A 1715-nucleotide genomic window follows, 5' to 3' on the forward strand; every position below is an offset into this window, starting at 1 on the left:
ACACACACACACACACACACACACACACACACACACAGAGACAGACAGAGGTTATGAGGTCAAGTGATGTCATCAGTCTACAAATGTCTCACACACAATCTGTATTTCAACTTAAAAAACATTTGTCATGTGATTTTCTACAACGCCGAACATCCATCGATAAAACGCCGTGAATGAGACGGGCCGCGCGTCCACTCACCCGGCGACACGGTCTTGATTCTGATTGGATGAGGACAGGAGTTGAGGACTCCTCTGACATCACCGAGGGTCATCCCCAACACGGGCGTCCCCCCGATCTCCAGGATGATGTCGCCCACAGTGGCCCCGCCCCCGTGGGCCGCGGTGACGAATGGGAACTCTCCGTAGTCGGCCCCGCCCCCGATGGCGAGCCCCAGCTCCCCGGAGCCCCCCCCCAGCGGCACGAAGCTCTCCTGCACCTGCACGCAACAAACACACATTTCTGTGTACTTGTACATATTCATCAAATACTTGTACGTGTATTTTATCCTGTAGTATTTCATGTATACTGCAGAATCCTCACGGTCATTGAACTTCTGTGAGTGATTTTTGATTTAAAACTTAAGTTTTATTTTTATGTATGTGTGTTTATGGTTGTATATGTGTGTGCTTTATGTGTGTATATGTGTGTACAGTATATGTATGTGATATGTGTGTGTATGTGTGTGCTATATGTGTGTATATGTGTGTACAGTATATGTATGTGATATGTGTGTGTATATGCGTGTATATGTGTGTATATGTATGTGTGTGGTATATGCGTGTATATGTGTGTGCATGTGTGTGTATGTGTGTATATGTGTGTGTATATGTGCGTATATGCGTGTATATGCGTGTATATGCGTGTATATGTGTGTGATATATGTGTGTATATGTGTGTAATATATGTGTGATATATGTGTGTATATGTGTGTAATATATGTGTGATATATGTGTGTATATGTGTGTGTATATGTGTGTACATGTATGTGATATATGTGTGTATATGTGTGTGTATATGTGTGTACATGTATGTGATATATGTGTGTATATGTGTGTGTACATGTATGTGATATATGTGTGTATATGTGTGTGTATATGTGTGTACATGTATGTGATTATATGTGTGTATATGTATTTGATTTGTTATGGTTGTCTTGCGACTGGATGCCTAAAATTTCCTTTGAGATGAATAAAGCATCTCACTATCTATCTGTGTGTGTGTGTGTGTGTGTGTGTGTGTGTGTGTGTGTTGTGTGTGTGTGTGTGTGTTGTGTGTGCGTGTGTGTGTGTGTTACCTTGGAGCGCCAGTGCAGCTTCTTTACCGTCGCTTTAGACATGGCGGCCGAGCTGCAGACAGGAAACAACGTACTAAAGATTAGTGAAGTCCATGAAATAATAAAGTTTATTTAAACAAACAACATTGTACATGGTAACATTGTCGCTAGCTATGCTAATGTTAGCTCAAAACACCATTCAACTGACAGCCTTTGTTGTCTTAGATGCTAACTTGTAGCTAAGCTAGCAGTAAACCAACTTGGTTAAGTAGGTTAGCATCTTGTTAGCATCTTGTTAGCATCTCGGCGTGTACATTTTAGAGCGGTATTCTTTTATCCTGCATGTGGTTTTGGTTTGTCTCCTAGCAACAGTCAGTAAAAGTGTTTAATCAGCAGAGAGGGAGGGAGACCAGCAGGGAGACCAGCAGGGAGACCAGCAGG

General features: G+C 42.3%; 1 protein-coding gene across 1 annotated transcript; it reads right to left on the bottom strand.

Annotated features, from left to right (window-relative positions):
* Positions 1-199: 199 nt before the first annotated feature.
* LOC117939776 (membrane-associated guanylate kinase, WW and PDZ domain-containing protein 3-like) lies at positions 200-1353 on the bottom strand (the record flags this gene model as incomplete). Its single annotated transcript, XM_034865230.1, has 2 exons — positions 1296-1353; positions 200-437 (listed from the first exon to the last, which is right to left on the bottom strand). Coding segments are annotated over exons 1-2 (280 nt in total), but the record flags the coding sequence as incomplete, so codon positions are not given.
* Between the last annotated feature and the right edge of the window lie 362 nt (positions 1354-1715).

The sequence above is a fragment of the Etheostoma cragini genome, unplaced genomic scaffold (assembly GCF_013103735.1).
Source record: "Etheostoma cragini isolate CJK2018 unplaced genomic scaffold, CSU_Ecrag_1.0 ScbMSFa_1089, whole genome shotgun sequence".
Taxonomy (NCBI): Eukaryota; Metazoa; Chordata; class Actinopteri; order Perciformes; family Percidae; genus Etheostoma; species Etheostoma cragini.